General features: G+C 43.5%; 1 protein-coding gene across 1 annotated transcript in view; it reads left to right on the top strand.

Annotated features, from left to right (window-relative positions):
• The window catches only part of TMEM260 (transmembrane protein 260), an 82,512-nt gene extending 74,128 nt beyond the window's left edge, over window positions 1-8,384 (top strand). Inside the window, 3 exon segments of the mRNA XM_056133572.1 lie at window positions 1,749-1,802; window positions 3,257-3,347; window positions 7,763-8,384. Coding sequence (XP_055989547.1) covers window positions 1,749-1,802; window positions 3,257-3,347; window positions 7,763-8,017 — 400 coding nt within the window. The 3' untranslated portion in view covers window positions 8,018-8,384.
• The last annotated feature ends 5,294 nt before the right edge of the window (window positions 8,385-13,678 follow it).

The following is a 13,678-nucleotide window of genomic DNA, read 5'->3' as shown; positions in this document are numbered from 1 at the left end:
TGCCTTTCAATTTTGTTCTTTTTCTTTATGAATTGTTCATGTTGTTACTGGTTGCCCATCAAGTATTATAAATGGAGAAGAAAATGATGGCTTTCCTGCCCTTATGTCTGAAGAGCAGTGAGGAGGGGACAGGAAAGCAAGGCCTGGTAGAGTGGACACCGCAGTGGTCCAGCACCAGCATCATCCTCTTCCACCCTTCCCTGTAGCTATTCCCCAACCTGTTTCTCACTCTCAACACAAAGGGACTCACTGGTTGCAGTGGAGCTTGGAAAGCCCTCTGTTACCCAGGAAAGTTTCCACTCGTGCAGAAACTTACCCTCTTTCTTATTCCTCAAGAGTGGCAGGTGAGTGGTCCGGAGGAAGGAAAGTCTCCTGAGAAACTTTTCCTACCCAGTTTGTCCTCAGTCTAGTTACAGACTTTGGGGCATGGCTGGTTCTCCTCAGAGCCTTTTCACGTAAGAGTTGACCTTCTCCCATATAAACAGTGAGTTATTGCCTCCATGGCGTGTTTTTTAAAATTATGTACATATTTAAGGGCCAGAGGGTAGAGTAGGTAAAGTGCTTGCTTGCCTACTCATAGCTGATCCTGATTCAGTCCCCAGCACCGCACATGGATCCCAAACCCTTAGTGATTCCTGAGCACAGAGCCTGGAGTTAGTCCTGATCATTGCCACGTATGGCCCCAAAAACAAAATAATAACTTGTGAACACTGTTTATGTTTTGGGGACCACATATCTGTGGTACTCAGGGGACCACAGAGTACCTGGGACTGAACCCTGGATTCCTGTTTGCAAAGCAAGTGCCATGGCCCTTTGAGCCATCTCCCTAGTCCCCACAAACCATTTAAAGATTAAATAACCTACTGCTGATAATTCAAGAACAGCAGGCTAACCCACAGGGTATGGAGTGTGGGGGTTGGGGGCACAAGGGTGTGGGAGGATGCCACAAGCTCTTTTCAACTGATAGGAGTAAACGAACCACAAAGCTGTGCCACAACAGAGCTGGATAATGGTTCTGTAATACCCATCCCATCCCTGTCATGAGGGAGAGATAGAATATCACCAGCTCTCCTGACAGCTCACAGCAGCAGGCATGCACACACACACACACACACACACACACACACACACACACACACACACACACATACATACACCATTCTTGGTCTCCATTCAGTCCCAACAGACCTGTAAGGGAGATTCTATTCACAAGGGGGAAGAAGTTGGTGTATTGGATTGTGACAGCATTCTTAGAGCTGCCTCTTCACTCCCACCCTGTGTGGAAGCCAGCCTGCCCTTCCCATCTGTTCCCCCTTGGCCCTGGATTTATATTCACTGGCTGGTAGTACCTGTGTCCACAGAGTGACCCAGGTCTCACCCCACTCTAGTGCCATCTGAGTTTGTAATAACAGCAGACTCCAGATGTCTCCAGCCTCTCCATTGATCATGCTAGACACATGTATCATGAGGCAGGGATGTGACGCTGTGGTTGAGTGCATCTCTGGCCTGTCAGAAGGACGAGGTTTGTGCCCTAACACTGCAAAAATATAAATTAAAAACACATTTGCCAAATTCCCAGTGGTGGCACATTTCCAGGAGAATAATTGTTTTGTTTTCAGTACTTCAAGATCTGTTATTGGCCTAATAAAACACGGGTCATGTGATTGTATGGAAGCCAGGAAGCCCTCCCTGTCCGCCCCCTCCTGACTCCTAAACAGAAAAATGTCACTGTTTTCTTGTAATTCTAGGTTTGCTTCGTCTTCTTGGGAATCTGTGGCCAATGAAGAGATGTGGCAAGCAAGGTGACTGAGTCTACATTTTGGGGTTGGCACTCTGGTTTTTAGTAAACCAGGGAAAGAGCCTGTGATGCTTTCATTTGGGGAGTGGGGAGGAGAGTGAATGGTGAGACAGAAAATAACATTTGTGAGCCATTATTTTGTTTGAGATACTGGTGATCATTGTACACATATGGTCCCCTTTCATCCTCACACCCTCCTATGAGAAGTTAGGATCATCCCATTTTACCAAAGAACGAGCCGGGGTGAGCCGTGGCTTGTCAAGGCCACAGTGCTGCTAATGAGAGCCCAAAACAGGCGCCTGTGTCACCCAGGGGTGCTCGTTGGGTCTGTGCTGTCCTGATGTGGCTCAGCCTGTGGGAGTATCACTGAGCGATTCATAGTCGATGATGGCCCCGTATCTACATGTAATGTAGCCGTTCATGCTTTCATCCCTTATTGAATACTTCCTAGACTCTGATACCACACTGACAGAGACACCACTTGCATTAAAACTGCACAGCTCCTCCTCATGAGGCTCCAAAATTTGAAAGTTCACATGCTAAATGCTAAAGTTTTCCTGTTGTTCATGCGGGGGGTCACTTCATGGTGTTCTGTCATTCTTTTTAAACAATCCAAGTACCTAACACTAACCAGCTTTGGTCTAAGTAGGCTTGTAAGTGGTTTGAATGACACAAACATGGGTTGCAGGTACAGCGGAAGTCCTTCCTTCCTCAATAATGTACCAATCCCCCCTCTGTGTCCCCCTTTATGTAAGGACCCATACTTACATGAAGAGACATAAGGACTTATGTGATTATAAAGAGGCTCTTAGAAAACTGAAAAAGTCAGCTCCAGAATAGCAATCACAAAACTAAGTATGAGGTAGTAGTGTTTTGAAGGCTGTGCAGTTCAAGCTATCAGTCTTATCCCTAGATCAAGTTATAGGGGTAGATACTTGCTTTGAAGCACTGGTCAAAAAGTTTGATCAGTGTGTTTGTACAGTTCTTCACTGTGGTTGAATGTGGGAAAGCTACAGGAGATCATGTAATAGAAGAAAGTTGCTCATTATCCAATCAGGTATCAATTTAATTGTGTGTTCAGTACAAGTAGGGATAAGCTCATGTGGTCAGAGGGTCCAGCCACCTTTGAAGAACTGGTCAGACATGGCAAGAGCATTTACACTGAGATCATTCAGGAACATGCTGACAAACTTGGCAAGGCCTCCGCTTCCCAGCTGCTCCTGCATTATGGTGACATACATGCATGATCACACATGATATAGAAGAGTGGAAATATGCACAAGGTTCTTGCTAAAAGATTTGGCCATCAATGGATAATGCAGTGTCTTGGCTGAGGCGGGAAAGAGGTGTTGCTTTTGGTTTTGCATAAACTTCTATGAATGTGAGGGTGAAAATGACATAGTAAAGGACTTGGTATGGATGTGATTTTAATTTTAATTCCTTCTGTCTCCGTGCCAGGATGAAAACCCCCTTCTTCATCTTTAGCTTGGCAGAATCTGCTAACATGCCTGTGACTGTAAAAGCTGAATTCTACACTCATGCATATAACGTAGGTTATGCTTCATATACACACGAATAGATTTGTTTGGGATGGTGGTAATGACTTGGTTAGAGAGAAGGGGGGATTGGCAAAGGAAAGGGACTTTTTTCTTTTTGGTTTTATTGAGTATTATAAAGTAGGACTGTGAAAAAATTCCTTTATGTATCTAATGTGTGGTGCACATGGTACACAAATAGCCTCTAATGTGTTGTCAACTGTGGTTGGCAAAGTAACAGCTGCTCCTAAGGATGTCTGTGTCCTAATATTGAAGACCTGGATATATAAGGACATGGCAAAGGGGACCTTTGGGTGTGATTAAGTCAAGAATCTCCTGACAGGGACTTTTATCTTGAATAATCTACATAAGTTAATATCACAGGGTTCCTTGTCAGGGCAAATGGGGAGTCAGGAATCATCATGACAAGGAGAGATCAGAGAGAAGCTGCCGAAGATACTGGTCTGGGAGATAGGGGGAAGGAGCCTCAGTTAAGGGAGCTGGAAAGGGCCAGGATAGATTCAGGAACTTTCTGGAGATGCAGAATTCTGCTAGTTTCATAGGATCAGGTGCCATGACTTCGTGACCTCCAGAAGAATAAGATAATTAATGTATGCTATAGGTTTGTGGTTGTTTCGTTCTGGGGTTTTTTGATCACTCCTGGAAGGATTCAGGAGGACCATATGCAGGGAATGAACTCAGGTTGACGCCATGCGAGTCCCTTCCCTCCTGTACCATCTCTCCAGCCTCCACTATTATGTTGTTTTAAGCCACAACATTTCTTTTTTTTTTAATTTTTGTTAGTGAATCATCGTGCGGTACAGTTGGAGACTTACAAATTTTTGTGCTTGAGTTTCAGTTATACAATGATCCAGTACCCATCCCTCCACCAGTGCCCATTCTCTGTCATTTACATTTTTTTTAAATTTTTGTTAGTGAAACACCATGAGGTACAGTTGTAGATTTACAAATTTTTGTGCTTGGGTTTCAATTGTACATTGATCAAACACCCATCCCTCCACCAGTGCTCATTTTCCAAGCCACAACATTTCTGATGATGTGTCATCACAGCAAATGGGAGCATTTGAAGCCACAAACCAATCTGGCAGGCTGTTCTCTCTGCCCAAGTCTGAGCCCTCTACCCTTGCTGTGATTGAGATTTCATGAGAAAAGGCGAAGTTTCCAGAGACTGACTCTATCTTCTGTGCTCACAGAAGTCAACCCAGCCTTCTAAACACCCAGACACCCAGGGTTCTGTCACTGTCCTCTCAGACAGGCTGAGGACAGACAGGGGAGAGAATCGCCATGGTTGTACTCCCCGCATTTCTGTGACTTCCAGCCCTGGGCTTCTCAGGCACATCAGAGATAGTCTGGGCTCCGGACACAGAAGCAGCAGTAGCCCAGCCAGGATCCAGGAAAACAGAGCCATGAGCCGAGTGGTTGGACAGTGCAGGGGGCTTCTGCTCTTTCGGGGCTGTTGTTAGGAGGTGAAATGTCAAAATAGCCAAGGATGAGCTGCTTTACCTCTGAAATTTTCTTGTGATCTGTTTATTGTGCCATGCCCAGTATTTTCTGAGTGCCCCATCTGTGCCAGCTCGCCTGGTGGAGAAAAGCCTCTTTCCAGCTCTCAGAGGAGAAGGCTCGAGAGGGAGCTAGAAGAATGAGTGCTGAGTTCAGTTGGACCTTGTGGGTGGTGGAAGCAGTGGCAGAGGTGCCATGGAGGTTTTCTGGGGAGATGTCACTGAGTCAGCTTGAAGGATGAAGAGGAGCAGGTCAGACACGGGGCAGCAGCTGAGGCATTGAGGGGCACACGTGGGAAGCCCAGGATGGCACAGCCAAGTGCCTACTGGCGCATCTTTGTAAGAGCAGCCTCTGACAGCCCAGATTTAAGGCCCTATTCCTGACTCGGTGACCTTCCTAGGCCTCAAAGCTTCCCTTTAAAGTAAAAAAGCAGGCTTTAAACTTAAGAGATCCAGGCCGGAATAATGGTGCAGCAGGTAGAGCATTTGCCTTGCATGGAGCCTATATGGGCTCTATTCCTGGCATTACATATGGTTCCCCAAGCACTGCCAGGAGTGATTTCTGAGTGCAGAGCCAGGAGTAACCCCTGAGCATCACCGGGTGTGGCCCAGAACAAAAAAATAAAATAAACTTAGAGATCATCTCTCATTCCTGTTCCCCTCCTGTCCTACTTACCTCTGATATTCTGAGCTTCTTTGAAAAACCAAGACTAAGGAGAAGAAAACTGAGACTTAACAGATGTTTCAGACTTTTCTCACTAGCCTGCTCAGTGTGAGGCAGCTCCTAACTCCTGAATGTGGAGTCCCTGTGAGTCCTGGTCACTCTAGCACAGCCTGCAGGTGTCTCATTCAGTCTCCCAGGTGTGTGTCAGCGAGACCAGGGCTGAATTTTCAAGGATGTTGTTGTTAGGTGTAAAGGGTATTTTTGTTAGTATTTCTATTATCCCACTCAGAAAATCAGGTTCTAGCGATGCTACTGAGTTTGGAGGTAGTACGAGGGTGGTCAATCCCTTTTATCCTTAGGAAACTCTTGGTAAATTGACTATGTTTTCAGTAAGTAGACTCAGGGCCCAGTAATACAGGCAGAGGAGGAAATAGGACTCCCCATGGTGAGAAATAACCACTTCTCTTTACAGTATGTGGCTAACTCAGCTAGACTGGAATGCTGACGAGTCAGTGACAGGGGGTTCTGGCCATTCTAATGCCCAAGTCTGGAGCAGAAAGGTCAGGAGCGCACCTGTGTTCTAAAGAGTCAACGTCCATTTGAACTCCCAACTCAGTGGGGGTTTGAACCTTCGGGAAATGAAGCACCTGGCATTGTCCAGGCACCTTCTTTGTGCTAGGCAGCATGCCCTGTGCCTGTCCTTTTGTGCCCTAAGGAAGCTCTGGTGGAGGCAAAGTGGAGAGATGGAGAAAGGAAGAAGGCTAACGGGAAAGGGAGAGAAACTTGGACTATTCCACTGAGACAATAAAGGACAGGAGACTGGCTGGATAGCTTTGATGTGTATGAAAATTGCCCCAAAGCTGAAGAGATAGTACAGCAAGTAAGGCACTTGCCTTGAGTTTATTCACCAGGGCTTGATCCCTGACACCATAGATAGTTCCCCAAGCCCTGCCAGGAGTGATCCCTTAAGCACAAAGCATGGAGTAAGGCATGGCCCCAAAATGAAAAGAAAATGCCTGGTGATTGCCATTTATGGAATGAAGGAAACCAAGGGGAGGATTGGCTTCAGAAAGCATCTTGAAGACTCATGGTTATTACTAACCCGATTTTCATAACAAACCTGGGTTGTGTTACTTTTTTCTGGGGGATTCTCATAGGCTAGATGGGGTAGACAGCTTTTTGCTCTGGAGTAGAAGGAGCCGCAGGGATGCCAGTGAGGTCCCTTCCATTGAACAACGGGTATGGATGCAGTGGTGACTCAAAGAGCATGATCCCTGGGGAACGCGTCCTTGCCAACTGTGGAGTCACAATTTCCAATAGAACTGACTCTAATATGACAGTTCCCAGTAAGGCTATGAAATTCCCCAATCAGCATAATAAAAAGCTTAATATTCAGTTTTGCATATTGGTGACCACTTCTTCATTGATTTAATTTGAATATTTTCCCCTTTTGAAAAAAGCCCAGTATCTCAAATCCTAACTGTCCAGTGACTAGTTTCTGATGTCGAAAAACAAAAACCCCAAGTCTTGCGAGCAGCTTTAGCTGACCAAAATTGTAATCCTGGGCTCCTGTGATGATTTTAAGTGTGTCCCTTTCAGGAGTCCCCAAAGCTCTGTTCCACCCAGCTTCATTGATGATGGGATTTTCAGAACCTCTATTTTGTTGCTACTCTTACTACTGTTGTTTTTAATGTAGAGAGACATTTATGTGAAAATATGAGACAAAATTTAAATCCCTTCAAGTTTCGTTTTCCATGCAGTTTTCTAAAGAAAGCTATTTTTTTTTTCTCCTACAGCTAAATTTAGAGTTTCAGCCTTCCTGCCTGTTGAGTAAATAGCTTTCTGTGAATTAGAACTAAATCCCTTTCCCAGAACATCTTTCTGGAGGAAGACCATTTTGTACTGACACAGTATGTCTTAGGGGTCCTCTGCAGCTGCCGAGAAAACCCAGAAGCAGTTTCAGAGGAAGCACATTTGCCTCCTGCTACTGTCATAATTACAGCAACATCCTTGAATTTTCTGCATGGCCTAGCAACGATTAGATTTCTACTGTTGGCTGCTTGGAGTGTGTGTGTGTGTGTGTGTGTGTCTGTGTGTGTGTGTCTGTGTGTGTCTGTGTGTCTGTGTGTGTCTGTGTGCTCACATACATGTTATTACCCCTCTTCCTCTGTGTTTTCTGTTACATTGAGGGGGAAAAAAAAGTCAAGAGGTAACAGTGGCCTGCAACTTTTTTGCATTCTTCCAGCTTTATAAGGAACTTGTCTCTTCACAAAGGCAGCACCCTGTGAATTGGCACAAGAACTATGCCATCGCCTGCGAGCGGATGCTGCACCTTGGGGAAAGCCGTGCCACACCAGAAGTTTTGTTATCGGAAACCATCAGACATTTTCGTCTCTACACCCAGAGAGCTCAGAATGATCCACAGCTGGCTGACATTTTGGTGGCTCTAAAGCACCTAAGAAAAGAACTGCAGAGTCTGAGAAATATGAAAAATGCCTGAGACAGCAAAATGTGAAAAACCTGCTCAGTGTTCAGCTTCCAAAATGCCCAAGTCCCAAAGTTCTTCCTCCAAGAAAAGATAATGTGTGTAAAACAAAGACATGAGTATCTTACCTGGCACAGCAGGGGGAGGGGGGTGGAACACTGGTGACTGAGATGTGTTCTTTATGCAAATTCTGTTTTTTCCATGTGACCAAATTTGTATTACAGTGAGACTGACTAAGAAAATATTCCTACGTCCACATGCTTCATCAAGCGAATGTGCTTGGCCAGATTCTAAGAAGAATGAATTGTTTTTCAGGGACTGACACAATCCACCATCAGTCTGGCCCTGCGTGTTGGGGTGGGTTTTAAAGGTTAAAGCCTTAAAAATAAAACTAATTTCGAAGCTGAAAACTCTTCTTCCCAGAGATGAGGTCATTTTTTTTATTTAAAGGAAAAAAAGATCAAATCGTGGTACACTGCAAGTCAGAATGCTTTTTTTTTAAAGTAGATGTGGTTGTTACATAATCTTATACTTCAAGCTAAATAAATACCAGCCAGAATTTTTTTTTAAGTTGGAGTTCTATTGTCTTAGATAATTCTTTGAAATCACTAAAAACTGAAACAAACTTGTGTTAGTATGTTTTCAGTTGCATAGCTGGCCAGTATAAAAGGATTTAGCGTCTCCTTAATTTTATATTTATGTTACACTTCTTCTTTACCTCATAAATCAGGGCCCAATAATTAATAGACTCCAGCTGCCAAAACGTGAAAAAAAAAATAAAGTGAAGGGGGGCACCTGGGGGAGCCTGGGGAAGTAGTTCAAAAAATTCAATTCTGTTACAAGCATCTTTTATACATATTACTAAAGAGAACATAGTAAGAAATGCAAATAATAGTTCTTTATTTTATTATGACAGTTAATTAATAGCAACCTGTTTTAATGAATAAAGTCACTCAGAGTCCTTCAGCACTTCCTAAGTAGAGGCCCGAATCTGTAGCGATTCTTTCTCCCCAATTGTATAGCTCCTAGACGCCAAGCACTATATAGGCCCCTGTATAGAAATGCTCACTAATGAAGAGGGAGGGCTCGAAGCTTGTCTGCATTCAAAGATCACTGGTGAGTCATTCAGCAAGAAAAGGCCCCTTACCAGGAATAGTCACAGTTCCGTGGCATTGTACTAGCAAAAGGGTCTGATCAAAGGTCTCCTGTGGAGCTTGCATGGTTCCCTTTCATACGACGACCATAATTAAAACCACTAATTCTCTTTTAAAATGCTGCAGGATGCCATGTAGGCATCTGTCTGGAGTGTCCTTTGTGATGTCATAAGCTGTTAAGGACCAGTGCCGAGGGCTTTTGAGTGAAATGCCAGTCATGAAGGTGCTTCAAGACAAGGGTGCCTCTAAAAGCTTGACAGGGCCTTGACTGCACAATTCGAGCTGAATTTGCCCCTTGTCAGCTGCCAGTAAATAAATCTCAAAGGGGGAAAAGCTGAAGTTTCATTACCTGATCCATGGGGCTTTGTTGGTTTTGGCATCACACAGGGGAAGCTCTTGCCCCTCCATTCTGCGGGTTTGAAGATGTCCATTGGAGCCTGCAGTGCCTGGACAGGGTTCAGAGCGGAACCTTTTGAAGAGTGTCAATAGTTGTAACAGTTCAGCTGTTAGGAAGACAAATAAACGGAGGAGCTCATTAATCCGCTTTTGGCTCTCAGTGCCTTTTGCCCTTTTATCACAGCCTTATTAGGCTCCTACTCATCTTGAACCAGGGAAAAAATGAATTGAAGTTGTTGAGTACTAATTGGCAAAGACTTTTAATCGTGGGCCAAGAACTTTCACTGACTTGAAAGTAACTTCTCCACAGGGAAGAACCCCAAACCTGGTGCACCTTAAAACAAAAACCTGTTGGAGTTCAGTGTGGTGTAAAATTTCAGGGAGCACTGATAAATTGTCTGAAGCTTAGCCAGCAGAAAGAAATTATGTCAGATTATGATTCCTGCTTTCCTTCTTCAAACTACAATAAATTCAAATAAATATCTCCTAGCAATGCATCATCTATCAGTACGGAGAGAGATCACATGCGGATCTCGAGGATGGTGTTTGTTCCCGAACATTTTAACTCTATGGTGGGACTATTCATCTGAGCGCCCATAGACACATGATGTCAGAGGAGCTTTAGAAAAAGTAGTATTTCCTATGAGTGGTTTTAAAAGTGGCAAATGAACACCTCTTTTGAGAATATCTGCTCTTAATTTGATATCTGTCCTGTGGCACTGTATATCTGAATATGTTGTGTGTTGGCAGTTGTCAAATGGCGCACAGGTTGTTCTCTTTGTACAATTGGGGCTTGGAACTTCTCTCTCTCTCTCTCTCTCTCTCTCTCTCTCTCTCTTTCTCCCTCTCCCTCTCCCTCTCCCTCTCCTTCTCCCTCTCCCTCTCCCTCTCCCTCTCCTTCTCCCTCTCCCTCTCCCTCTCCCTCTCCCTCTCCCTCTCCTCTCTTGTCAGTGATGTTGGCCCAAAGCAAAAAGGACTATAATTACTTTTTTTTAATCATCAGTAAGTTAAAAAAAAAAAAAGAATAGCAAACTGAGCTGAGATCTGGGAACATTGGGCTTTGTTCCCAGATCAAATACTTTGAAGATTTCTTTCCTTTCTATTGTGTATAGTTAAACAAGTGACTTTATTTCTCTTTTTCTCTTGCTCTCCTTGGCTAGTGCACAAAGACCATAAAATCTGACAGAAGGAGTTTCCTTTAGTTTAACTCCCCGACAGGAAGAGAATGTAAAGGAGGTGACTTCTCACGCAGGGTTTGGCCAGCTTTATTCTAACAGTGTCCCCGGAGTGCCAGGGGTTGGCTGAACGACAGGAACCCCACAAGGCCAGCTTCTGCCTGGACTTTGGCCTGAGGAGTAAGTGGGAGCCAGCAAAACTGTCTGTCTCTCCACATGCTGCAGTGCCCTGCTGCCCAACCCCAGGCTGGCACGCACCCCGGAGGGCAAGTGGAAAAGGGGATTGTGGCTTCCATGTTCTCGGACAAACCTCCCTCAGCCCTTCTCTCAGATGGAAAGTATGCCTGGTCCTGGATGCTAACTTTCTTCTTTCCTTTGTTTTTTCAAAGGACCCATTTTGTTAGATGCTTTTCTTCTTAATTGTACAGCCCAGATAAAAATCAATTGCTAATATATGATATGAAATGTTCAATTAGGAATTAGGGTTTTTTTTTTCTGTCCATGTTAACGTATTAGCTTTTATGGAGTTTACGTAAAGCTCATCCTGATTATTAGGGTTATCTTCTGGTTTGCTGAGTTTTTTAAGTCATCAGACTCGGGTGCACAGGATGGTTTTTACATGTATACCATAAGTGTGAAACAGTGTGAGCCCTTAATCATAGCTCCCACCAAGGTCCCTCAGAATTTAAAGATTGGGGGTGGGGGAGAGAGAAGTGGAAGAATAGTACCAAACTTGAAACAAATGGATTCTGCAACAGTAAATTCTTTTCATTCTGGTATAGTTCGAAATGCACCAATGAAGAGTATTAACTAAAATTCTATTCTTCTGACTCCAAATCCTGTGGCTACGTAAAGAAAAACTCCCAACCCAGTAAGCGATCCCACTGCTTTTGTTTCTCCTCAGAGTTTGTTGTAGATGCAAAACCATTTTGAAGCTTATACTCACAAACAAACAAGTAATGTTTCCAGGGTTTCTGGGAACTGCTAAAGGCCAAGATCTTGGCACCACATTACAGAGCAAACAGGAACTAAAGCTTCAGCCATGATCATATTCAATGAAGACATCATTGTCAGAACCCTCTGAAGGTCTGTTTGATTTGGATCAGCAAGGATGGTATGGGGGGGCGGGGAGCCCCAGGAAGGGCACCATGTGCTTACCTGAATATAGGAAAATAAACAGGAGACGGTCTTAAGAAAATCAGTTTTCAGGAAGAAGGAAAGCTAATTGCTTTCAATAGTCTAACATATTTGGTGGAAATTTGATGAAAAGATTAACAATGTCATATTGGGTGTGGGGTGGGGTAAGTAAAGATTTCAAAACTAACCACAAAGCCGCAATTCTTGGGCCAAGGCTCAAAGAGCTAGGGTGGATGCTTTGCATGCAGGGGGTCTGGAGTTGAGCCCTGGCACCACATGGTCTCCTGAGCACCACTGAGAGTAGCCCCTGAACACCACCAGGTGTGGAACAAGAAGCAGAACAAAAAGAAAATCCAGCAATTGTTGACTTATAAATAGAATTATCTCCATCTTTCTGCAGATCGAAGTGTAACTGGTAAAGTTAATTTTTGGTAATATCCGTATTAGAATGACTGTAAAAAAGTTGAGTTGATAACACTTAAACAAGTTTTAAGGTAGATAAGAACAAGAGGTCAAATAATTGAAATGTTTGTATACTAGTTGCCATTCAATGAAGATAATGTTAAATAAAGATCTAATGAAAAATAGAAATAAACCAAATGTAAGATTTAACCCTTTCAGGCTAGAGGGGTAGTACAGATGGTAAGGTATTTACTTGCCTAGCACATAGTTGATCGAGACTTGATCCCCTTCACTCCATATTGTTCCCCAATTTCGGCCAGAAGTGATCCCTTGATTACAAAGGCAGGAGCAAGCTCTGAACAACACTGGGTATTACCAAAAATAAAAACATATTTTTAAAAGTGAACTCTTTCACAAGTTTTAGTTGTTTAGATTTTTTTAAATAAATTTGTGTAAGTACTATCAGGGCAGAAAGTACAGTAGAGTACAATTTTCCCATTGGTGAGTTTATTATGTACTATGTCCTATTTTTCAAGTAAAAAAGGAACTGTAATCAGTTTCTCTTTAGAAGGGTCTTTAGAAGGTAATGTGCCAGGGCATGTAAGAAAAGAGTCCTACCTGCTATACTATTGTTCTAAAGACCCTTCTCTTTAGAAGGGTCTGCTATTTAAAAGGAGCTATTATGCAACTTTTTTGTTCTGAACTTCACTCAACAGTGTTCAGGAGTCACTCCTGGCAGTACTCAGAAATTGTGCTGTGCAGGATTGAGCCTGGCCCTCCTGTATGCAAAGCATACACTCAGCCCACTGAGCTCTCTCCAGTTCTGTTGTGTAACTTTTGTTTGTTTGTTTGTTTGTTTGTTTGTGGATCACACCTGGTGGTGTTCAGGGCTTTCTTGAGGCTCTGTGCTCAGGGATCACTACTGGCAGGTTCTGCAGACCATGTGGGATGTTAGGAATTAAAACCAGGCCAGCTGTGTGCAAGGTAAGTGCCCTACCTGCTATAATTTTTCTCTAGCACCAATGTTGTGTAACTTTTTAAAGAAGATATTTTGAGATTTTACTCATCTGAATGAAACATTCCCTGAATTTTTTAAACATTATTAATGCTTATGGATACTATTTACATGAAAGTTTATTAGTGCTAATAAAGGGAACAGTACTTGAGAGGTCAGGACCAGTTTTCTCATCCTTGAGTTATATTGCAGTGGAACCTGAATCTACCCTGAACCTTTGAGTATCCTGTAAGACACCAGAAATTCCTGTAATACCCTGTTACAAATACAAAGGCTGGAACTCAATAACTGCACAGAGAGCCCACTGACGATTTATAGTCTGGGAAGAAGACCCAAAGACTTGAATGTTCTTACAGCATCTGCCCTCAGAATCTGTTTTAAAAATGGAAGGAGGACA

The sequence above is a fragment of the Sorex fumeus genome, unplaced genomic scaffold (genome assembly GCF_029834395.1).
Source record: "Sorex fumeus unplaced genomic scaffold, SorFum_2.1 ptg000098l, whole genome shotgun sequence".
Classification (NCBI taxonomy): Eukaryota; Metazoa; Chordata; class Mammalia; order Eulipotyphla; family Soricidae; genus Sorex; species Sorex fumeus.
This window is presented reverse-complemented; position numbering and strand designations above follow the sequence as displayed.